At 40.2% G+C, this 24,432-nt stretch overlaps 1 protein-coding gene across 4 annotated transcripts in view; it reads right to left on the reverse strand.

The window, feature by feature from the left end:
* OSBPL3 (oxysterol binding protein like 3) overlaps positions 1–24,432 on the reverse strand; it is an 89,056-nt gene that overhangs the window by 39,212 nt on the left and 25,412 nt on the right. For 3 of the 4 annotated variants that reach the window (XM_030501497.1, XM_030501491.1, XM_030501513.1), the window contains one exon: positions 4,272–4,514. In XM_030501497.1, the coding sequence (XP_030357357.1) occupies positions 4,272–4,364 (93 nt within the window). In that variant the 5' untranslated portion in view covers positions 4,365–4,514. Of the gene's footprint in view, positions 1–4,271; positions 4,515–12,540; positions 12,613–24,432 lie in introns of those variants that run through there. The other variant, XM_030501507.1, reaches the window with a different exon arrangement.

Here is a 24,432-nt window from a genome sequence, read left to right on the forward strand (position 1 = left end):
GACAGTGCCAGATTTTCTTCCAGTGTAAAATGCAGTCAGTTGTACCGAATATTTTAAAGTGCCAAGAATAGAAACCTGCTTTGTGGAGGATAAGGGCTGGCATCAGCTGCAACTAAGCATTTGTTACGGTTCATAAAATGGGCAGAAATGATTTAATTTTCTTTTTTAGAACATGAGATTTTTAAGCAGCGCTCCAGACAGAAAGCTTTTCCCTACTGAATCTATTTTAAAAGTTAGTTAACATATTAGATTTAAAAATAACTGCCACAATATCTTCTTTTGATCACAGGTCAATTTAAATTTAAAGATCAACACCAGCTTTCCTTACTCACAAAATGCAGTTTGAGCTATGGCTTCATGGAAGAGATCCCTTTCCATGACTGAAGACGGGACAAAGAAGAGCAGGGAGGTGGGAAGTGGCAGTGGCCTCTAACCTGCTATGTGGCTTCAAGGTGAATTTAGTGGAACAGGATTAACTGTTAACCTCTTCACTGCAAATTCACACTGCAAATGTATCTGGCAGAATGGGGGCACCAAGTATAGCAAAAGAAGGAGTAGGCCCCCCCAAGTCCTGCAGCCCTGCTTATATCAACTCTTTTCCAGCACATTGGCCCATTTTCTGCATCATAGGACTAGTGTTCCACACCAGTAACACACCAACATATAACTAAATTTTAGCAGGCACAGCAGCCTTACACAACTGTGGTTCCACATAGCAATCTCGGGTCACTCATATAGTGCTAGTTTGTATCAGCAGCAGAGTCTGTGCCCAGGAAATCAGAGACATTCAACACTCAGATCCCACTATTCTGGGGGCAACCAACCCCCCCCACCTCCAAACTCTCCAGGTCCCTTCCCCCTGCATTTTTCAGGATGTCCTTCTACTTAACCAGATTAAAAGAACTTCTGTGTCAGACCTGTAAGGCAGATCTGTCACTAACCAGCAAACAACGAGCCTAAGTCTGAAGGTCCCCAAGAGAGGTGCAAGTGTTTGAAGGAGGAGTAAGAAGCCCTCCATGGAGCTGGAAGAGGTATCCCTGCCCATGGCAGAGGGGTTGGAATTATATGATTTTAAGGTCCTTTCCAACCCTAACTATTCTATGATTCGATGAAGCAAAGAATATCAAAACACATCGCTCTAATCTGCACGTCGTAATGCAAAATTATTTAAACTTTCATGATGTTATTAATAAAGTACCAATAACAATGTTACGTTGTGCTCTTCTACCAGGACTTTGAGGGAAGGGGAATCTGCTGGAAGTCTACGTTGCACATGTGGTACTTTCTGGATTAGGGGATTTTTAACAGTTTTACAAAACTGTAGATTGTTGCTGTTTTCTTAATAGAACACCTGAAGTGCTGTCATTTAAACTAACACACAGATGAAAAGGGCAAATTAAATAACTCTCAGACAGTGGCATCACCCATCGCCAGTCTTGTCAGCCCTGCGTAGGTGGGTATTAGTCGGGACAGACTGTGAAGCTCCAATTTACCAATACAAGAGGCTAAGTGAGAAAAGAAGTAATTAATGATATAAACAAAACTACTTGATCAGCTGTGACAAGAAATTCTCTGTGAGAAGAGGGGAGTAAAGAGACAGGACACAAGAAAGATGTAACATCCTCACTGCCCAGACCAACAATTTCTATTTTATAATATACGCTACACTATATGATTTACACTACTAAAGAGAGGGTCTATCTAGAAAGGTAAAAATCTTTATAATCTGCAAGACCAGAGCCTTTTGGGGAACAGCAACAGGGAGAAGATTTCCGTTCCTCACCCAAAGCACTGCTGTGTCCAGGCCAGTAAGTCTTGCAGAGTATTGCCTCTGCTATACCTAAATGTCCATCTTTCCACATGCAGTACACAGGAGTATATTTAGGAAAACACTCATGAAACATACTACCATCACAAACTATAATTAATAAATAAATTTTAAAAGTGTAAGGGAAAATGACCCACAGAAGTTATTTTCAAATAAATACCCAGAGTGCATCCTGCACGGGATATTTAAATCTTTGTTTTCCCCAGCAAAACAGTTCCTTCTGCAGACTGCAAGACAACTTCAGTGTGAAAAAATAGCCATGTGAAAAACACCAAAACTATCAGGGAATTAAGGAAGGAAAACAATACACAACCACGCACATGAACACTGACAGTGCTGAATGAAACTGTAATTTAGAATTAATGTGTTGGGGTTTTTTCTTTCTAAATTTTGCTACTTCGAAGGAAGACCTCTAGATCACTTCAGCAGATGCAAACTCTTAGAGAATAAGCTAGAAAGTTATTGCATTGGTAAAGAAGGAAATAGAGAAAGCATCGAAGTATTCCTTACAAATATTAGAAGTCCCTATTTAAAAACAAAAAAAAAAAAAAAATCAGACAGACCAGTGGAACCTTAAAAAGCACACGTAATTTCTGAGTAACATATTTGCAAATTTTCAAACTATGCTGCTTTTAGACCTGCTTAGTGATCATTTCCCAGCATATAACAAGTCACACAAGCTCTTCGACTTCTGTGGGCTTGCCTCTATCATTACCATTCCCTGAAAACACAGACAATCAGTTAACCCATGTAGGTTCCCCAGATGCAAAAGCACACTGCTAATTACTTGGTATTGCAATGACTGCCTATGAAAAGATTAATACTGAAACATTGATCAAAATGGAGTTACTTACCACAATGCTCCATATCATCACTCCAATATATCTTGGGAAACAACCTAGTTTATACCTTCATCTAGCCTGACCTTATAGGTCTATGAGGCAATTTACCATCAGCTTGACTATAATGAATAAGCACGGATGCATCAGGAACATGAACAAAATACCAAGTTGCATCTCTCACTTTGGACAGGTACACCTTGCATTTTTGTACAAGGATCAAAGACTGAAAAATTGGGGATTGACAAGATGACATTAAACCCTCCTAAATTATTTCTTCTGTCCAAAGAGAGCAGGTGAGAACAAAATGGATAAGAAATGGGACTCACTAATAATAATATATATAATAGAAACTGCTCTGCATAAGTATGGTAGCTTATACTGGCTGTATAACACACCAATGGATTTAGTCATGCTCACATAAATCTTATTATTTAAATAGTCATGATAACACTTGATAGACAGGAACTGTTGAAACAGACAATACCAAATGTTTTAAATAACATTTTTCAAAGGTACTCTCATACTGAGGATATGAAAAAATAATGTTTCAGGAAAACAAAAAAAGGCATCCTGACAGCAAGGATTTCTTTGCTTGGCACACTAGAAATGCACAGCATTTCTTACAGGCACAGCACTTCAAACGGCATCACTTGTTCAGATTTGTCTGCCTCGCCAATTGTACGTACAGGGCCAGAAGTCCCCAAAAAGCAGGTGCTATTTCAAAACACAGCTGAGGTCTCCAAAGCTTTTGGGGGATTGGGATGCTCAATTCCAATTAAAATTTCAACCTGAGGCAGGTTCGAGAGCTCCACTAAGCCAGCATTGGTACAAATGAAAGTTTACCTTGAGCATAGTGCTCATGATTTTGCAAGCATGGATTGAGCATGGTTAAGCTTAATTCTCAGTGTAGCTGCAGTTCAACATTTCTTGCCCACAAACAAAAGCTGTCTTCAGCAGCCTCACTTTTCAGGTGCAAACACTCATAGACAAGTCTTTTAAAACTGTAAGGTTTAAAGAATAGCACCATTTCTGCAGAAAACAAAGCATCCTTTGCATTAGGCACCCAGGTGAATCATGCCACACACATACTTATTTTCAAAAGTACAGTTTACAACAACACAGACATACACAAGCACCTTTTCATTGTCAAAGAAGCCCTCTGTCAAGTTTCAGAAAAACGTGTTTTCACACATGCATGTACACCTTTCCCCAGGAATTTGAAATAAGCAGAGCAGTTACACAGTATCACGAAAGTGGTATCTTACAGGGAAGACCTGGAATTTCAGGATCTGAGACCAAGCTGCTACAGCAGCAATATTTCACTATAAAGACATCATACATACAACATGATAGAAATTCAAATTCACTGTTAGCATTCCAGTTTTACAAGTGCCTGCTATTCATTAAAGTGTGTTTACTGCATTTGACTCAAAATAAGATGCAGCTACCAACAAAAAAAAAAGAGTAAGGAAAACGAAGTGATGACATAAAATAAGCAAGCAACAGGAAAACAGAGTTTAAGAGATTTGCTGATATTGAAGAGCAAAAGTAACAGCCAATCCTAGTAATGATTTCAGTCCTATTAAGAAAGTTCGCATTACCTGTCGACTTCCCTGCTTGGAGGAGCAGCTGCTAGTACTTCTTGAAGGAGACAACATTTTCTGGGATGCACCAAAGTTTTTTTCTTCACTCATGATCCAATACTATTTGTTTCACATAAGCTCACTTAAAACACCATTAAAAGGTAATTTAGAAAATGTGTTGGAAGACTCCTGAGAGAAATGCAGAACTCATCCTTTACCCAATTGCAGTCCTGTGGCATGATCTGCATCCCATGGAAATTCCTAAAAAGGAAGAGAAAACCAAAAAGCCAAGTTATCAGATGTTGTCTCTTACTGCCATCCTGTTGCATGAATCATAAATAAAGCCTTTGGTAACACAAGCTGGCTGCATTGCTGCACATTATTATAAATTATTCCAACAATCACTTTCAGATAGATTTTCAAGTCTCAAACAGGAATAACAAGTTTTGAATCTGAAACGCATGATTTAGTTGTCACTGTTTATTCAGAAGATAAAGTACAGCATCAAGAATCTTTTTAAGGATTTAAATTCATTAAAAAATATTAATAAAGACATCCATAGAGTATAAAAAATATCTATATAAAATGAACCAAAACAGTCTCAAAATGGGAAGAAAGCACTAATAAAATGCCTCACAAGAAGAATGGTGAGTAACCATCCTTTTTCCCTGTTTCTTGATAATCTAAACAAGTAAGCATGGCTTCAGGTTGCAAAGAAAAAAATAAATAAATCTCTTTCTGTAAAAGAGCAATACATAAAAGTAGTGAGCATGCAAACCCAGCTGCACAGAGCTGTGCGTGACCACTCTTACCTGCAATCAGAAAGTTGTAACTATTGTCACGCCAGTTGTCTCAGCTGGTGACTGGAAGAATAACCACCAGCCTGTTTAATAACAGTGCTGTTTGTAGCATATGCAAACAAAAGCCATGCCAGAAACTCACACTAAGGGATTTCCAGTGTGGGCCAGAGTCGTCATGGTAACTGCATATGGTTTTTTAAAACCAAACAGAGGACATGACAAAAGGGTGATGCTTTCCAAAACTTGGAGTGGTGGAGGAGCTTTATAAATTCTGTATCACTTCAGGTTTTATTGTCTTGGGTAAGGAATTTGCACGTTAGGAAGAGCGCAAGAGCCACCACACTGAGGAAGGCAAAGAAGTTTCCACAAAGAGAAGAGAAATTTCATTGTCGAGACAGGAAGGCACTACTTTACAATCTCCTCCTCTCCAACAGTCCTGAACTAGGATCATTGTTCTGAAGTTTACCATTCGTTTTTTCTTGAAGAGTCTTAAAAATCTATTCTGAGAGAAGAAGCATTTTCAGCTCCCTAGTGAAACACTTCGCATTTTAAGAATTCAATTCCCTTCAAAAGAAGAAAAAAGAAAACCAAACGCCACGGACAAAACCCCCCAAATAAAACCAGGTGCTATATTTAAGATGAAGACAACACTATGCTGCAGAAAACTCTGCTGTAGTCTGAAGCAACCAACTGCCAAACAGAGACCTTTTCCAATATACAGTGCCCCTTTGACAATACAGCTTGCTGTAACATTTCAACCAACATGCCCTCTTTTCACCTGAAACAACGTCACTCTTCATGGCATTGACCTTACCTAGTTAAAAATACTCAATTACCTCCAGAGAGAAATCTATCACCAACAGTAATGGAGCAGCCCCAGTCTCCAAAGGTCAGGTGAGAAAGCGAGCTCTGCTGGGACTCTTCCAAAGGTGAATCAGCCTGGCAACTACTTTCAGGAACCATCGGACAGATACAAAGCCAGCGAACATAAGCAAGAGCAAAAGAAAACCAGAACACCATAGTGATGTGATAGCTAGGTCTGAACTGGGCCTAACACTAGGGTTTTACACTGAAATTACTACTGAGATTAGGAATAGTACATTTGGCAGAAGGTATAATAGTCACTTCCTATCCATAAGATGGATTTGTGTGGCATGTCATTAAGAACTAGCACTTTTAACAGGTTTAAGATTTATCACACTGCATGCAGGTTTTTAACTGGAGTGAGTATAAAGTATAACTTACTTTCTTAGTTTCAAGCTGTATTCAGTAAAACAGTTTAATGATAACGTCTCTAGTAACAACCAAAGGTCAAATATTCGCAAAAGGAACAGAAATACGCTTCCTGCAAATTCATCATTCAAATGCCTCCTTGAAAGCACTACGCAGCAAGTGCTTTCCCTTTTTGGCACACTGATTGCTGAGGTAACAGCTCCATGATCCAAACAAGCACTTTATTACTTGGCCTTCGTTGGTGACTATCTGGCATTTTGGCAAAGTATTGTCAAAGTTCATGGCAAGAACTCTAATTTGCAGCAAAATGCACTGGAAGTTGCTGTCATTAGTACCTTTGTATCTCCAGAGTACTCTAGATTTAGATTATACAAATCCCTTTGCCTATTAGAACACACAGCACAATGGTTGTCATGTCCTGGAAGCTTTTCAGGTAACTGAAAAAAGATCGAGGTCTTGAACTTTAACACAAGCCATATAATCAGAAGAGTATTTCTATCATCACACTTTTGGCGTGGAGTCTAAATGACGTTAAGCTATGGGTACATTAGCATTTTAGGATAGAGAAGAAAAGCACTTCCACTGCAAACCTCCTGGTCTCCCACTCTTGCCACATTTAGGTTTGCACTGCAGGACTGCCCTGGAGCATGGAAACCAAATCCATTTTGGATGAAATGTGCTCCAGGAGTGCATCCAGTGCTCAAAGCTTTGAGTGCACAGCACCAGACTACAGCTAGTGCTGTAGTCCTGACGAGTCCCATCTTGGTGTAGGTGCTGGGTCCTCACCTTCAAGTGACTGACTACGAAGGCCCACTTTTACTGCACTTGAAAACATTGATGTCATCTAGTCACAGACTTACTCCACCTGAGTGCGTAAAATCTCCTACGGCAATGTCATTTATCCTTCTGGAATCAAAAAGAGAGAGTGACGGGCACTTTTCCAAAATTCAAATGAGCTGAAGGTGACTCAGCCACCTAATCAGACGTGCTTACACAAGGGGCAGGAGGCAGGCTGAACAGCCCCAACTTTCTCAGCCTGTCTTCATACAGGAGGTGCTCCAGCCACCTGATCATCCACATGGCCCTCCTCTGGACTTGCTCCAACAGATCCGTGTCCTTCTTACACTGAGGACAACAGAACTGTACACAATACTCCAAGTGGTCATGCTTCTTTTGATGCAGCCCAGGATGCAGTTGGCTTTCTGGGCTGTGAGTGCACACTGCCGGCTCATGTTCAGTTTCTCATCCACCAACACCCCCAAGTCCTTCTCTGCAGGGCTGCTCTGAATATCTTCTCCGCCCAACCTGTAGCAGTGCCTGGGATTGCCCCGACCCAGGTGTAGGACCTTGCACTTGGCTTGGTTAAACTTCATAAGGTTGGCATCGGCCCACCTCACAAGCGTGTCAATGTCCCTCTGGTTGGCATCCCTTCCCTCCAGCGTATCAACCGAACCACACAGCTTGGTGTCGTCGGCAAACTTGCTGAGGGCGCACTCAATCCCACTGTCCATGTCGCCGACAAAGATGTTGAACAGGACCAGCCCCAACACCGACCCCTAAGGGACAGCAACCATTACTGATCTCCAATTGGACATTGAGCCATTGACCACAACTCTTTGTGAGCAGCCATCCAGCCAATTCTTTATCCACCGGGTGGTCCATCCATCAAATTGATGTCTCTCCAGTTTAGAGACAAGGATGTCGTGCGGGACAGTGTCAAACACTTTGCACAAGTCCAGATAGATGACGTCAACTGCTTTGCCCGTATCCATCAGTTCTGTAGCCCCATCATAGAAGGCCACCAAATTGGTCAGATGGGATTTCCCCTCAGTGAAGCCATGTTGGCTACCACCAACCACCTCATTGTTTTTCATGGTTTCCAGGAGAATCTGCTCCATGATCCTGCTAGGCACAGAAGTGAGACTGACTGGTCTGTAGTTTCCTGGGTCTTCCACTTCCCCCTTCTTGAAAATGGGGCTTATATTTTATGAACTTCACCTGGCTGCCACGATTTTTCAAATATGATGGACAGTGGCTTAGCAACTTCATTCGCCAGCTCCTTCAGGACCCGTGGATGGATTTCATCAGGTCCCATGGACTTGTGCACATTCAGGTTCTTAAGATGGCCTCGAACCTGATCCTCTCCTACAGTGGGCCTAAGGTCTTCTTTCTCACAGTCCCTGGATCTGCTTTCCAAGACTTGGGCGGTTGGTCAGAGCATTTGCCAGTGAAGACTGAGGCAAAGGAGTCATTAAGAACCTCAGCATTCTCCAAATCCAGGGTAGCCAGTTCTCCCGATAGCTTCCAGAGACGGTCCACATTATCCCTAGTTTGTCTTTTGTTTGTGACATACCTATAGAAGCCCTTCCTGTTATCTTTCACATCCCTGGCGAGACTCAATTCTATCTGGGCCTTAGCTTTCCTGACCTGATCCCTAGCATCCCGCCAATGACAATGGACATGTCCCTGTATTCTTCCCAGGCTGCCTGTCCTCGCTTCCACCTTCTATAAGCTTCCTTTTTCCTCCTGAGTTTTCTCAGCAGCTCCTTACCCATCCGTGGAGGCCTCCTGGCCTTCTTGCCCCATTTCCTTCTAGTCGGGACACAACACTCCTGAGCTTGGAGCAGGTGATACTTGAATATTAGCCTTGAATGTGTGAATATATATCCATATATATATATAAATAATATATATATAGCAAGGAGATATATGTATCTCCTTGAATATTCATCCAGGAAGGTGTGAAAACACTGATCCTGCACCCAGAGCTGACTCTCACATTCTGGCTGCCAGGAGCACAGACTAGGCTTCTCTAGGGCAACTGGTATTTCACATTACATGTGGAATGTAAGGCTACCAGGTACAAAAGCAATTACAACTTTAAAGCAGGCATAAAAATAAGTATTATGTTAACTAAGCTAAGATTTTGCAGCTAAAATTGATGTTTTGATGTCATTATGATTCAATTGCTTCAGGTTCAATACATTTTGTTCCTCCTCATGCCACAAGACAGCCTCAGTCAGCACTGTATCTGTTCCCACCTTTCCTCCAGAGCACACAGTGCCACTTACTTTGGTCTACCCTAAAAAGACAAATCAAAGGTGTGAGGCTGAGGCAAATCCAAATAAAATTTAGGAGAGGAATTTTCACAAGTGCTAAGCATTGGCCTAATTCTTTGCTATCAAGTCAGCAGGAGTAAAGGTAGGCTAAGAGTCCTTTTGCAAATGACCTCGCCAGGTGCATTTTAAAGAATTAAGAATACATGAGTATCAAATATTATTTATAGCTACTACATCCTAAACCCATAACCAGCACTTATCTCTACTTATCATCTGTTACTAAGAGCCTTATAATTCTACATCAATTAAAGCTAATGTAAACATCTAATAATATGTACAAGAAGAAGACCTATTTAAAAAAGTACTGCCCTGAGTTGCCCTCAAACCTTTAAAATTGCACAGGTTCAAAGTAGCCTCTCAGTATCACAACTCATCTCTTGCAACTCTCAAAGTAATAAGCTGACAGCAAAATCCAAGTTTTTCTACATCTCCCATAGAAGAAAGGCATAAATTAAGAAAAAAAGGAAAATTGCGGGGGGGGGGGGTGGGGAATCGACATTATGCAGTTACTTTTGTTATTGTTCTGGAAGAAAAATAAAGCCTTAACAGCTGCTTCAGAGATGATTCAGCAGTGGAAGAACACTGTGGAGAGATTTTGAGCAGCAAAACTGGAAGTGTACATCTCATTCTGTAACTGTAGTTAATTAAGGCTTTGTGGTTAGAATAGGAACAACAGAATGCCTGATGAGAGTCACGTGGACACAGCCAGCACAGGACTGAGCAATCCAAATCAAAGTTGCAAGCAACATTGACTGACTTTCACAGAATTAAAGAAGAATCTGTGCTGAAACCTTTGCTCTGTAGCTGATATTAAATTATTCAATTACATTCACTTATGTCCACCTGGATAAACAAAGCAATAGCCTTTTCCATGTATTGCTTTCATGGCTTTCTCTGCTATACTTCAAACTGTCAGCTTTAATCTATCTCACTATCTCGTCTGGCTCAGAAAAAAAGAAAAAGAATTATTTATAGACTACAGATACCCTACGTACAAGTATTGGAGGTATCTTTTCAAGGCAGGTATTTGCTGTTCCTGAATTACAGCAAGATTCACACTGTTGAAGGAGCAAGCACACAGATACTGTCCTGCTGCTAGCTATTCTCTCTATGTAAGAAAACTTGCGGAAACAAACACAAAATAGTTTAAAACAACTAAGTTATTCAAACTATCTTTGAAAGCAAAAGTTCAAACAGCTTAGGGAGACTAACAATAACAGGAAGTATTTCAGAACTGCCTTCCATCAGACAGGTGCTGTCTCTAGATATCGTACATATCACAACATCTGTTGAGCAGATCCTTTCATTAGCCACAGACACGTACTATTCTCTGAAGTAGTCCATGATGCAAAGAAACAGTTCCATCTAGCCCACCTCCTTAAGGAGGCTACTGCAGTAATTAAATCATGCTATTTCAGTGACTCAAAAGAGGAAAATTTAGTTCAAACAAAATTCTCTTGTCTAATCAAGAGAGTCACAGACAGAGCAGGAAAGGGAAACAGCTAGACAAATGACAAACATACTGCATTTAACACCAGATCACTTTCCATGTATAATGTTCATCACTTCATGAAAGAAAATCCTGTATGTTCCAGCGTATGGAAAGCAAAAAACAAAACACCAAACAACATTCAATGTCAAGTCTAGTCAGACTCTCCTGAAGCAAAACAAATATCTGCTGTTTCACTAACCCTTAGGACAAATAATTCAATCCTTGTATTAGGAAGATCTTATATAAATTTAGAAATAGGTCAATCAGTATCCTGAAATATAAGGATATATAAAAATACCACCTTTCCTGCACATCCACCACAGAAACTGACTACAATACTGCACACAACATGATTCATTTTAAATGTGCAATCTTGACAATCTCCCTCTCCCCCCAGGAGATCTGCTATAGATCACACTTGTATAAAAAACTTGCTAGGTATATATTCTAGATACATATGTTAAAAATCCTGGTGACTAGTGATAAAGAAAATACACACAGTAACGGCTGTATTATTACAGTAATTTGTCAGCTGTCACACCACCTTTTCCTCCCAACTTTTAATCTCAATAGAGAGTCATAACTAATAGGCCTGGCCTAGCTCACAGTCAGGTCCTAAATAATTAGTAATTATCATTCTCCCCCTGCCTCTTTCACAAAGAGCCTTGCCTAGGGACAGCCTGGCAGCTCAAGGCTCTCTAGCACAAGCTGCCGGACTGAGTCCCACATTCCCCCTTCCAGCTCTGAGCATGACTTACACGCTCAACTGGGAAGCCAGAAGCTCTGGACCAGAGGATCTGATTTGTGACCCAGTAACAGAGGGGTCCACAATCTCCCTGTCAAGAGGGTGGAGTAGAAAACAACAGCTGTGGTCAAATCCTGTGCTGGGAGCACATACACTGCATACAGCAGTGCTAACAAGGTTGACAGACTTCACTGGGCTGTCAATAATAAAGAAGCGGTAGATCTGTTTGCACTGGAAGTGCTATTCATCTAGAGAAGATTATAGAAGTGAAAAGACAAAAGATGATCAGGTAATAGAAAAGACAGAAAGACTTATTATCATTTTCAGTAAGGAAAGTAACAGGCACATGGTATCATTTTAGTCTGTACTAAACACCTCGGAAAGGCCCATCTGTTAGTGACAGCGTCCCAGAGTTGGAAACATTACCATCAGAGCTTTGGCAGGAGTGTGATTGCCTTTCATTTTTCTGCTATCTGTTACTACTTAAAGCTTTGCTTTGTTCACTAAAACAAAGACACTCCACTATGCCCAAGGTTTATTCCTTTTTAAAACTGCATTTGTTATTGCTAAAATGTTACTGAAATACACCCTGTGTGTTTTCCTAGACTTGGTTTTGATAGGCACAATGTTAGTTCTGGATTTATCTGTCAGTCTGCCAGCATGTAGTAATTCAAGATGTTAAGACAGCACTGCCTGCACACGACAAGACATAATCTTCCTGTCAAATCATTGAAGGCAGCCATGTAACTTCCAATCAGCCTGTCTCTTTGCGACCTGATAAGCTGCATAATGCTGTGAGATGGATAAATCTATCAAGACTGTCAACAAGCAATATATTTTATTAAACCAGCTGACATAGTTGGTTTAACTACAGAGAAAGAAACCCAAACCCAATCACCTGTGATTTCAGGTAGAAAAGCAAATAGGACACTACTGCAAGAGTTTTGGTGGCCCAGGAGTGATCCTCACCAGAGTCTGAAGAAAAACATCATGGGGTAGGTATGAAGAGCAAACACAACACAGAGCTCCTTTATCTCACGCAGGAAAGCTAGACATGTTCATTAGAGTGGCAGGATCCAACAAACCTGCTTTGTCCTCTTTGATGTGGTGTTTTTATGCTTTGGCATCATCTGCTTTCTGGGAAAAAAAAACACAACTGAACCAGAACCACACAGGACAAATAAAAACAAAACCAACCCAAAACCAACCAACCAAATCAAACAAACAAAAAAATCCCAACCAAAAATCTAGGGTCTCCTCCCATATTCCAGTGTATCCTGGAAAAACAGGCATTGTCATGTATGTCTTGTGTATGTCAATTCCTAAAAGAAAAAAAAGTTAGAAAGGAAACACCACTTCCCTTTGAGAACGTTTAGTGCTTCTCCTTTTTAGGCAGGCCTATTAGCTCAGCATTTAAATCTCATTAACTTTAATAACTGCGGTAACAAGATTCAGTTCTTCCCAGGATACACAGAAATTCATTTACACGCTTTATAAAGTGTAATGACTCTGAGTTATGAAAATGTCACATTTCTTCTTGATCGACTTACTGTATCTTTACAGGCTTCTGTCTCTAAGTCCCTTCCAGTACACCTTTTTCAGTGTTACAATATTAGTATTTATAAATGCAGAGCTATGGCTCTTTTTGAATATTATGCAGATTCTTTCTTTACAAAAGGTCTTGCATATTAAGATAGCGTGCAACATCAAAAGAGGTGTGTAGTATTCTGAAGAAGCGCGGGTAGTTGATAGCACATCAGTGTTAACCCTTTCTAATATCATCTTAGGCAAGAGGCTTCTAACTTCCCAACGCCGTGTTTCTGAGCACAAAGTGTGTGAATAAACCTTGACACTTTAGAGATGTGTTGGAGATAATTAACATGTATAAAGTATACTGAGGGCAATTAGTTCAAGTGCTGAGTACTTTTGTTATTAATGCCAAAAGGTAAGAGTTTAACTCCAAGCTTTCGATGGAAAAAAAAAAAAACAAACACAAATATAAAGAATAAAGTATGCACAGAAATGTGCTGCTTTGAAATAAAAATTAAAAACATTAAGGCTTGGGCTGGAGATCTTCAAGGACAGACAGTATTATGCCTGCAACTGTCCTTTTGTTTGGAAACATATTTCACATACACTTATGCAGGTGACAATGACTGTGAGAAGCAGATGCGGATAGAGTGAACCATGATCTTGCGAGATTCTACATCACAGTTGGTCTTAAATCCATTCATATTTATGATTGTAATGAACACCTTAACAATGGGAACCGGGAAAGAGGTTCTACAGATCAGGTTTTCTGAAACATTATCCCCATAGCATAGGATAAAGATGAACTGAGAGAGACCTAGAAGCAGAGAGATGCAAGATGCGGGAAACCAGACTATAAATCTGAATCATTACATGCAATGTTTCGCCTAAGTAATGTGAAACGGGAAATTATCAATCACAATAGCTGGGTCAGCCAAAGAAGATGCAGGATAGAGATAAGGGCCCCTGGCTAGATTGACAGGGTAGCTCTCGAGCATGAAAGAGACCATAAAAGAGATCCTCTCCCCACATCAAATGATAGAACCCCACCACAATCCTGAGTTCTGAAATGCTGGAGGAGAACCCGCATCCAGCTAGGGTTACCTTAGAGGCTCTACTTGGGCAGAGCTGGTAAGAGAACTTTTGACCTTCGAAAAGGAAGAAAGTGATCACAAAGCTGCAGAAACAGCAGCCATGCTTGGGAAGAATAGAAGGGAAGAACCTTTCAGAGCGAGTGCTTGCATGTCAGATCTTGTCCTGCCGTTGCCTAGCTACAATGAAACAAAATCTAAAAGCAAGTCAGGAAATTGGCCAAAAAGGAAAGCTTCAATTAAGGCTCTGTGAATAATTTAACACTATTGCAGACAACCCAGAACAGGGAAGATGTATAGAGTTTTAACGCACTAAATTCGTTTATCCAAGTCTACTACAGTATGACATCCACACGTGAAAAATAAGGCCTGCCTCCAGCAATAGAGCTCAGAGTTAATACAAAGCTGCTGAGAACTTTTACGTGCCTCAGTCGCATTTCAGTGCCTCCACTGACAGGTTAGAGCTCAAATTCATATTCACTTTAAAACTGCCAAAGCAGTTGAAGAAATTCTTGCTCCCAAACGATTTGTTACTGTCTGTTTCCTGGAGATCAGTAGTTTCCCCTGCCAAAAAATAAGTACACTGAAAAAAGAAAAAGTACCACAGCAGCCCTCCTTAATCTATTTCAGTGCAGAGTTATTCTGACAGGGGCAGTTCACATACCTTGCTTTGGCCAATATGCAGGGATGGTCATCGCCAACTTGTGGGCAAGAAAGTGGAAGCAGTATTATTTTCAACTGATCCAGACAGATCTGAAAAAGATACTCTGTCCCTAATCTTGCATTTAGATTCAGGCTAGCGCAAGCTACCCGCTATCTACTTGAATTTAATTAAAAACAAAAGAAATTCCGCATGATGAAAAAAAGCTTCAGCTACGCTCCTATTCTCAAGCATTTTTAGAAGTTGAAAAGGTGGAAGGTTTTAATTAGGATGCCTTAGCAACATGATAGCATGAATCATTTACAAGAAACTTCACTTGAGCTCAGTGAAAGGGTGCTACGACTTAACAATCCATATTTGTTATTTCTGATGAGTACACTCATTTTTTTACTTCAGTTCCAGTCACCGTAAATAGGCTATAGAGACAGCAGACAACAATGTGAAGAGTCTTATAATGTGTGTAGTCTATCATCTTGGTTGCTTCATGGCATTTTTGAGGTTGGTTTTACTTGAACTGCAACTAACAGCTTGGATTTTAATTATAGGCTATAAAAGCAGCAATAAACAGAAGTGTTTACAAGTGATGTAGATTTCCCTTAAACTGCTTAATATTAGAAGAGTGCCACCATTCTTTGTCTTTGCCTCCTATCTCTCTACTCTCCTCCCAACCTCTCATCATTTCTGTGTTTGTTTCTGAAGTGCTGGCATACAGTACTGGCTCTTCTAGACCATCAGGGCTTACAACACAAAAATAAATTAAACCTGTGCTTAATTATGAGTAGTGCAGCAGAAAGTGCATCCTGACATACTTAACATTTTCCACTATTTTTCATATAATGCACTTGATGAATTTCTGAAGAGGAAAACAGAAAAGAAAAAGAGGAAATTTCTTAGAGGAAGGAGCTAAAAGGGGGGTTATTTTTAATAAAAATATGTCTAACATACGACATTGCAGGAAACATAATACTGAAAGCTAATTTCTTAACAGATGGCAGTTGTGCCAACTTCACCCATGCTGACCTACATATTTTTTCCTTAATTTTTACTAATATTCATCTTTCATTCACTGTGTTTTCCACAATTTTGCCAGCAAGTGGTACTTTTAGGATAAAAGGTCTGAGAAACTCATAGAAGTACATCTTTTTTTACATAGTAAAATATAGATGCATAAAGGAGAACGCCTTCACAAAGCTGATGCCATAAAATTGCAATTTTGACATAAAATTGTCTTTTCAAAGGCTGCTCAAGATTGATCTATGAAGATCTATGCACAAAGTTTTCATCAAGTCTTGACCACAAAACTTGAAGTTTGCAGACATTAAAGCATTTTCATAGCTCAGTTTCTTCTAGAAAAACTAAAACTACACCTGTGCCATATAGACTGTTAAAACACAACCACTGAACTGAATTTAATTATTTTGCTATATGCATTTAATTGTGAAAAGGAAGAAAAATAAAATGCATATAGAAAGTGAGGAGCATGAGGAGGAATGCGTATTAGACTGCTTTTAAGAGCACGTCATAAAAATGTCCAAAATACTCCAATTTTTTACTTTTGTTACTCCAAGACAACAAGTGTTTACACACTTTACGCCACATTTTTTACATCACATTAAGGATAAGTCTTGGAATAACCAACGGCAGTTGGAAGGATTACATTTGCAGAAGTTACGCCATCAGCATTTGCAGTTTTCCAGTTTTCTGTACTCAAAAATAACAAGTCAACTGTCTGTCCTAGAGCAAAAAACCAAACAAGGTAGAAGTGGGAGCTGGCAATCCCCCAGCTCCTATTTCAGAGCGTGGTTCTCAAGCTAAGTCGCTTGACTACTCATCAGCATCTGGGGAAAAAAGCAAGGTAGCCTGAGCCTATTTGCACTTCATGTGCAACAGAGAGACTGCTGCAAAAATATCCTTTTGGAAAGACTCACAGGCTTTCCTGGAGTAGAAGTGGTGAGCTTCTATGTAACAAATTCTTTATGAATGAAATTTATGAGCACCATTTCACAGTTAGCAACAACGTCAAGTACCACATGTATTTGATTGCCTAACAAAACGCAGAAGCCATCCACATACACACCAAGACTCAAAGGATAAATAGCTCCTATTTTGATTGAAGGACCAGCCCCCAGATGTCCCTCATTACAACAATCTTCCAGAGTAGAAAACTCACATTAATTGGGAGAATAATTAAATAATTGTTGTTGAAGCTATTCCCATGTTATTTCCAGAGTGATGCACTGAAAGATTGTTCTCTAGTGTGATTTTACAATACCAGTTAGGCAGATGATCAGTGAAGGTGATTACTGCTTAAAGTCAGTAACCGAACTATGAAATATAATACAGTGATAAAACAAGCAGGATCTCCTGTCACACTCCAGTATTGTTTGCATCGCCACAGAGATTTTAAAAATAGATTGCTTATCACACTGAATATCACACTTTTAAAAGGTGAAAGTCAAGAAATAGAAAGTACAGTACAACACAACACATTTCTTGAGCACCTGGGTGTTGTATTCCATCTCTTCATTTTGGTCAACTGAATTTAAAAAGTTACTGAATTACTCGGAGAAGAAGATTCTGATCTCTCTCCTTATGTTTCTCTCATTTCAGCACCACTAGGTTTTTGAACAAAGATTTTTAAGGTGGGACAAATAGAAGCCACATGCCAGGCTCTTAATAGTATCCAGTGAAAACTGATCACATCTTTGTGCTTCAAAAAATAACCCACCCTAAAGTGCAGTTCATTTAGTTAGGCTGACCCAAAACTGCGTTAAAAGCTTTCATACCTCACATTTTGCTTTCACATAAATAATAGCATTCCCAACTATGCAAATTCTGACCTATTACCAATCACCAGCCTATTCAAAAATTCAGAATTACTCCCAAACCTGGTATGTAAAATCGCCTTTACTCCCCATGGCATCTAGCAACATGTTTTGAAAAGTCTGTAATTCGCTCTCATGGGTTGTCCCTATAATTCCAGCATACAGTGCTGTGAAATAATGAGAGCTTCCAGTAAATGGAAGCAATGCACTGATTTTATTGCCTTGTGTAGAGGGATCTGACTTTCTATTCATTTTGCCTGGGGACTCCACAGACTGCTCAGAGTTCACATCTCCTGTTGCCAGTTCATGCATTCACAGCTCCATCTCCCTCTTCTTCCACCCTGCCCCACTCCCTGTGCCTGGAGTACTTTTCCAAAGCTAGATGAGGACATGGAAAAAGGCATTTGGAAGTTAAAATCAGCAGCTTAACCACCTTATAAAGCAAATTTAAGAGGCTTACACTCACCAACAAGTACAGGAATTGTCAAATTGGACGTTATGCACTATGCATGAGAAAGTAAATACATGTGACAAACGCATTTCTTCCCATGTGAATGTAATGATTCTCAGCTAATGTATCTAAATTAAGGCACACATTAGTTATGTTTGGACAGAGCAGAGCAACAATTAACATTTTGTACATAATCAGCCACTGGCTTTTTTATATTCAGAACCAATTCCAGGGATGCTGCAGGCCTGACTTTTCTTCAGCTGAGCAAGCAGCAAGGTATTATTTCAACAACATCCACTCAGAGTAATCAATCTTCATGTCCACATGCACAGAAACAGGATATTCACAGGTAGCAAATTAAACAAAAAGCAAACAGTAAAAGCAAACAGTTCAAACTGGTTTGCCATGATTTACCCAAAACAACTAAACAGCCTTCCATTTGATCTTCTCTGCAACATATTGAATCAGGACTTGTCCACCATTGCTAACAGAAATAAATAAATAAACATCAACAACGCTGTTTTCACAATCATTTCAGAGTACTCTGAAACACAAATGCATGCAGAAATACAAATACTTTTGTGACAGCGATAAAATATTCTTTATGAATAAAGGACTGAAGGTAACTCTTCCTAAGAAGGTAATCTTCCTAAGGAAGGTAACTCTTCCTTACCCTGCACTTCATAACATGTTACCTGTTCTCAGACTTGAGCTTAAGGACAGGAATTTTACTAATACTCAATCCTGGCAGTTGCAGCCTGATGCCGCGAGGCTAAAGGACAATTAAAGGTTGCTGCCTATTAGATTACACCAGCCTCATGACAGAGCATATTTGGAAGCTAAAGTTGAAGCCCTCTAGCTCTGAGTCGCTGCAGAGTCTCAACAGATCAGGACATTTCACTCAGCACCTGTACTACCTCGGCTGTCTGGGCTGGACACTGTACTCTGATCTGTCAGTATGGCACCTGCCTGAGACACCGAGGTGGACCACAGCCTTCCACTCCACCAAATACACCTTCAGCAGCTGTATCCCTTTTATCAAGCTAAGAACTTCTGCAGCACCTTCCATGGCAAATCCCACAACTCTTACTGGTCATAAAGCTGCTTTATTTCCAATACCTGTGCAAAGTATATGCATATTTATATACAGTCTTTCTATTTGTACATCTGCAGTGACACTATCACCTGGTTCAAGCATTAATGATCCTTTTGCAATCAACTCTTAATGTGAGATTTTTTCCTATGACAATGCCTTTGTGTTTTAAATGCATGCATCATATCTAGCATACTGTGGTCAGACTTCTGGGCTATAAGTTAAATAAAATGTGATGCATAGTTATGCAACTGAAAAACATGAATTTATCTTCCCACAGGTTATGACTGTAACAGCACAGCTGGAGCATCCCACGCACAGCCAGACATCCAGGCAAAAGACAGTGTTAGAGGATCCTTATTCCTTTCAAGCCACTACACAAAGGGCCTCCAGCCTATACCCAAAGATCCCACTTCAGAATTATTCCTCAAATTTTGTGCAGCTAGGCATGAATTAACGAAGTCTGAAGATGCTAACAGGATAAATCCCAAAATACTCAAATCTGCCTAAACAGATGCACACTATATAATCCGTGGCTTGACCAACATCACAGAATTGTTTGCGTTGGAAGGTACCTTCAAGCCCCTCCAGTTCCAGCCCCCTGCCACGGGCAGGGACACCTTCCACTAGACCAGGTTGCTCAAAGCCCCATCCAACCTGGCCCCATCCAACATAACATCTCAGAGGTATTTACATCCTCCTCCATTAGGACTTCAAAGAAAAGAAGAAAATTGTAATACTTGTGTGTTAAGTTGCATTTCAGTCTTAACAGGGGTTTTCAAAACCTTTAAATTTGCTTTTTCAAACATATAAAAGAGGCGAGACAACACTAACAGGAATAAAATTAAATACGTAAGATTTTAGCCTCATCGTGTTTTACAGAACTCTGAAATCTGTTCATGATTTAAAAAAATGTCTATTTCTGCTCTGAAAGATACATGTATTATGCAAAGCCCAATATCTGATTTTAAGTGCAGAAATACAAAGTCATAAAAAAATTCTCATCAATTCTTTCTTTCTTTCTTCCTTCCTTGTATTTCTCTAAAGCCTGTAGTCCTCTACATCTTTTAGCTGTACTGTCCTCTGCGCTTCCCACCACCATACAGAGATGATGACTATTGAGGCCTGGTGCCACTCTCCTACCACTACACCATCTTCTACTAAAGCACAGCTTATTTCAGTGATGCTGTTTTGACATACTGTTAGTCTGAAAGATACTCAGTATTTACAAATGTTGTGTGTCGTTTCTTTTGACAAAAAAATTCTGTGATATTGTTCAAAAATCTTCTATCTGAAGTACAACTGCAGGAGGAAAAAAACCAAACTTAAGAATAAAGCCAAAACCAGTGAGAGCTTACAGGCATTACCGGGGGCGGGAAGACAGCAGCCTCAAATGAAAAATGAAGTTTGCCATTGCAAGTGCCTTGAACAAGACATCTCAATTTCATCAAGTGAGATTTATGAACAGTGTAAAGACAGTTCACCGGAGGGAGGTGTTTAACGCCCCTTTTCATTTCAAGGGCCAACTTCCTTTGTTACTGCAGCTGTTACAGTTTCTTACAGTCATTGATTCCTTTACCTTGGTGTTTGGGGATTTTTTTTTTTTTTGTAGTTTCACTTTTTTATTTAAATGAAATGAGCATTATTTCTCAAGTTCATATATGAGGTCATGGCAATGGTTGCCAGTAGAAATAATATACATTAGCAACAGCGTAGCACTTCTGGGATTACGTATTTAAGAAGGGGGAAAAGCCACTGTGAAGGAGCAATTGCAGCCAGAGAGAGGAGTAAGAATATGTGAGAAGAAGAAATCTGCAGACACCAAAGCCAGTGAAGGAGGGGGAGGAGGTGCTCCATGTTCCAGAGCAGCCCATGGTGCAGACCACAGTGAGGCAGGCTGTGCCCCTGAAGCCCATGGAGGTCTATGAGGAGCAGATCTCCACCTGCAGCCCCTGGAGGCCCCCATGCTGGACAGGGGGATGCCCAATGGAGGCTGTGACCCCATGGGAAGCCCGCGCTGGAGCAGTGCTGTGTGCTGGAGCTGGGAGGACCTGTGGTCCCATGGAGAGAGGAGGCCGCACTGGAGCAGTTGCTGCAGGACTTGTGACCCTGCAGGGGACCCACACTGGAGCAGTCTGTTCCTGAGGGATCACACTCTGTGGAAGGGACTCACCCTGGAGCAGCCTGTGAAGAACTGCAGCCCACGAAAAGGACTCACACTGGAGCAGTTTATGGAGGACTGTCTGCTGTGGGAGGGACTCCATGCTGGAGCAGGGGAAGAGTGTGAGGAGTCCTCCCCTGAGGAGGAAGGAGCGGCAGAAACGTCACAAGATGACCAAAACCCCCATTCTCCATCTGCCTGTGCTGCTGGAAGCAGGGGGAGGGGAATAAGGCAGAACGAAGCCAGGAATGAAGTTTTGCCTGGGAAGAATGGAGAGGTTGGGGGATAAGATTTTTTTCTTTTTTTTTTAATTTTTTTTTTTTTTTTTTTTTTTTTTAAGATTTCTTTATTTTCTCCTTATCCTGCTCTGATTAAATTGGTAATAAATTCATTTTCCCCAAGTCAAGCCTGTTGTGCCCATGATGGTAACTGCTGGATGCTCTCTCCCTGTCCTAATCCAACCCACAAGCCTTTGAGGAGGAGAATGATAGAGTGGCTTTGGTGGGCACCTGGTGTTCAGCCAGGGTCAACCCACCACAACACCCATCATGGCAGCCCCTGCAGCCCTGGTGACCAAGTCACCAGCATTTCTTCACTAAGCAGTTTGCAAATACAGGGTAGATTGAAATCTCACAACTTGCAGGGGCAGATTGCTGCGGAGGGCGATGCTGAAGCATGCCCTTAACAGCTGTTATTTAGCTATTACCACCTCTTAACTAGTGGTTTCTTTAAGATTCCCTTCATAATTGTATGGCACCAAAAGCTAAAACAAACAAACCAACCAACCAACCAACACCCCATACAAACAAACAAAAAAACCAAAACAAACAAACAAACCTCAACCCAAAACATCAACCATACGCAAAAAATTTAGAGGTGAAGTACAAACTGCAGTTTGGTCAGACAGAACAAATAGCCTTCTAGATTCAGTGTCTAAGTCAAAGCATGAATCATGTCCTAGGGGATAAATAACCTTGCACTTAGGAGACTTTCAAAACATTTTTAATTTCTGGTCATGGCATGACTTTGGAAACAGGAGAGGGAACTCCCTCACTCTTCAGCCATCCCCCAGCAGGAAGGCAAGGGGCCCTTAAGCTATATAACTGTTGCTCTTCATAATAGATTTCTAAGGCCACACATTAAGTATGACACATCTGCCTTCTGATGCATCTGAAAAATTATTTTTATTCTTCATCTGGTGGACAAATACACAATTTACAGAGTTTACATAAGCAAAGACAGGAAAAAGTCTCTCTAAAAAGAGGTAAGGCTGATGGAAACATGTTCAAACATACACTGAAAGCCAGATGGTATCTTAGAGCTACTCTAACAAGGGGCAAGTTTTCACGTTTCTCTAAATACAAAACCGTTTTACATCAAAGGACTGATTGAGTTCATGACCTCCAGATGAGAAGTGTCTGCTTCTGCTCAGTGAGAGCGCAATGAAAACATTCTCAGTGGTAAGAAACTGGACTATCTGTATCACTTTCCGGAAGCAAAATGCAGAATCTCACTTTGTAACATCCTCCTTGTAATGCCAATAAGAAGGCTATTTGTTCCTGTTGCTAAAACACAGGGTGATCAACCTGACTGCCTCTGGAATGACGAGACACATAGCAATTGCTATTTTTCTGTGCATACAAGCATAAGGAATCAAAAGTTTGAATAACATGAGACAAGATTCACAATCTCCTCTTATAAGTTACTTTTGGCTACTTTAATTATCTGTTTCAAGCACTTAAGTTTCTTAGTCTCTCCCACGTAGGAAACAGTAACTATGAAAAAGATCTGAATTTTCATGCCCAAGACATACTGTGTCCCTGCTGTAGGGGCAGTCTGTGGCCTTGACACCACAGGACTGAGGAGTTCACAACCTTTTCACACCACTTCAAACCCAACATCAGTCTGACATGTGCTTGGTATTTACAAGTGACAACTTTCCCTAAAAGGTGCATTTATGGCAAGTTGCTATGACTGATTTACAGTGCTGTATTAGTGAAACTGTGCCTGTATGTTTGATCCACCTTCCATAGTCTTACAAACATTTGATTTCTACTGACACAAACTCTAAAAATGACTTTATACTGTAATCATACTAAATCAGCAGTCCAGTTGTTTCAAACACCTCCTCTGTCCAATCCGGTATTATCTGTTTAAGACTAAAGTACCTATGACTAAAACTAAAAATACAAATTATGCTCTTTGAGGTAAAGTTATCCTGCTTCTTCAGCCCTCCCTTCCATAGATGCCATCCATGATCCTCAGTGTATAGTTTATTTTAGTCTTAAACAATAACAAAATCAATTTGTTTCAATAGCAACCAGTAAGACAGTATGTTAACAAACATCCTTTTTCTCCCTTTCTCAACTTTTTTTTACAGGAACATCTACCTATGCTACTACCCACTGAACTAGTATAAGTATTCATAAATAACTCCACAAGAAACACTTTGGATTTCATCCGAGAGAAGTAGCTTAAACTCGTAGACATGAGCCTGCGCATATCGAAGAGCTAGGGTTGTGCACATTGATTATTTTTGCATTTACAAGTATATGAGCACTAAGATTTGACCTCCTTTTCCTTTGAAGAAAGTACTAAATAACATTTCAGCACAGAATTTGTCTCTGTACAAAGAGTTTCTCATATCAGTAAAGGGCCAGCAGACAATACTGAGCTGCCAATATTCTTAACATTTCTGTCAATATTCCGGTTACAGAGTAAAATTAAATACTTTTCACATGATTTACTATGTCAGTGGTCCAAGTGAAAGAAGAACAAAAATCAATGTAAAAAAATGCTTGTACAGAAGAACTAAGCTTGGAATTTGAGGTTGGCAAAACTGAGAGAAAATACCAACAAAGAAATAGACAAGCATTCCATGAAGTTTTTTTAAACAAAATTTATGAGGATTGAGGAATGAGGATAACTTCCTTCACTGTATTTTCCTACATTCTAGAGAGCGGTCAAGAATTCCCCTA

Source organism: Strigops habroptila, chromosome 1, assembly GCF_004027225.2.
Source record: "Strigops habroptila isolate Jane chromosome 1, bStrHab1.2.pri, whole genome shotgun sequence".
Classification (NCBI taxonomy): domain Eukaryota; kingdom Metazoa; phylum Chordata; class Aves; order Psittaciformes; family Psittacidae; genus Strigops; species Strigops habroptila.